Source organism: Mesocricetus auratus, unplaced genomic scaffold (genome assembly GCF_017639785.1).
Source record: "Mesocricetus auratus isolate SY011 unplaced genomic scaffold, BCM_Maur_2.0 Super-Scaffold_100038, whole genome shotgun sequence".
NCBI lineage: Eukaryota > Metazoa > Chordata > Mammalia > Rodentia > Cricetidae > Mesocricetus > Mesocricetus auratus.
In genome coordinates this window covers 2,021,280-2,022,588 of record NW_024429216.1, presented here as the reverse complement: position 1 = coordinate 2,022,588, position 1,309 = coordinate 2,021,280, and the positions used below count along the sequence as shown (strand labels likewise).

The window sequence follows — 1,309 nt, the reverse complement described above, 5'->3', positions numbered from 1 at the left end:
TCCAAAATAACTTGTTGCAAAACAGGTCTGTTTCAGAATTTTTAAAAAAAGCATTTATATGAGTTTTTATATCCTATTGTAAAACAGGAAGAGAGAGAGAGGATAGAGTGAGAAATGAAAAAAATCCAGCAATGTCTGCACAGTCCAGTTGCTAACCCTACCTCTAGGGATCACAGACAAAGCTTCTGGGTTCTGTTTCTTCTGCGGATTTGCTCAGATGTTTAACTGGTGTCCATCTGAGCATTGTAAGTATCCAACTGTGCATCCCACTGCTCCGCAGAAAGGTGCTGCTTTGAGTTCCTGCCCGTACCTCTACCTCTTCCATGGCTGCCTCCATGGATCCATCTCTGGGTGCCACCACCAACAAAACCCCCAGAGCCACCGTTTCTCCTCATGCCATCTCTGGTTATGCTCTGTACATGTCTTCTTGGCATGTCAACCTGTGATGTGACCAGCTGATTGTTCATGGGGCAGCCATCTAATGGGACAACATTGGACTGTTTCATAGCCTTCAGGGCATCTGCCTTCAGTTCAAAATACATATCTGCTGTCCATAAACTTTGTCCAGATTGATCGTAGTGCACAGTTCCTGTCTTCAGTGTTCCAAACTCTGAGAAGAGTTCCTGAATATCTGTGTCTGACATCCTGCAGTCAAGGTTTGACACCAACAGCTTTCCAATGGTCTCCATGCTGGCTCCATCCCTGAAGCCTCTGTCGAATAGGTCATGATGCCACTTGTCTGGAAGTTGTTTTGGCCTGCTGTAGCGATCCAGTTGGCTCCTGCCACCACCTGCAGTGCTGTCAGAGATGGAAGGCTAGATCCTCAGAGGTGTGATGCCTCAATTCACCAGCGCAGAAGACTGCATGGCACAGCCGCGGCTGCTCTTGGAGTCAGCCTTGCTGCAGCCCTGGCCTCCACTTCGACCTCCTCGCTGACTCTGATTCAGCTTAATGATGTCCTCCAAAGACAAATGCATTTTGTTGGACATGGCGGGAGCGCATTCCTGCAGCCTGTTCTCCTGAATTCTAATTCGTGTTAATAAACCTGGAATCAGATATCAGGGTAAATACTGAAAAATTGGATTACAGACCAGTGCCAACACCACCTGGTTTATAACTCCTTTTCTAACTGGGAAAATACTGTGAACTGGTACCATGAAACAGCATACTGTGCTTTTCCAGGCTCAAGAGTGCAACATTAAAGACTCAGCATGAAAATAAAATTTCTTTTTTTTTCAGAGAAGTGTTCTCCCCACGAAACCCAGGCTGCTGCAGAACTCAGTATGGCAAAGGGGTAGCCTGTATCTCA

The 1,309-nt window shown here is 46.4% G+C and overlaps 1 protein-coding gene across 1 annotated transcript; it reads right to left on the bottom strand.

Annotated features, from left to right (window-relative positions):
- Positions 1-221: 221 nt before the first annotated feature.
- LOC101827021 (THO complex subunit 4-like) lies at positions 222-989 on the bottom strand. The gene is given in 1 exon segment (XM_040734666.1): positions 222-989. A coding segment is annotated over 1 exon segment (768 nt).
- Between the last annotated feature and the right edge of the window lie 320 nt (positions 990-1,309).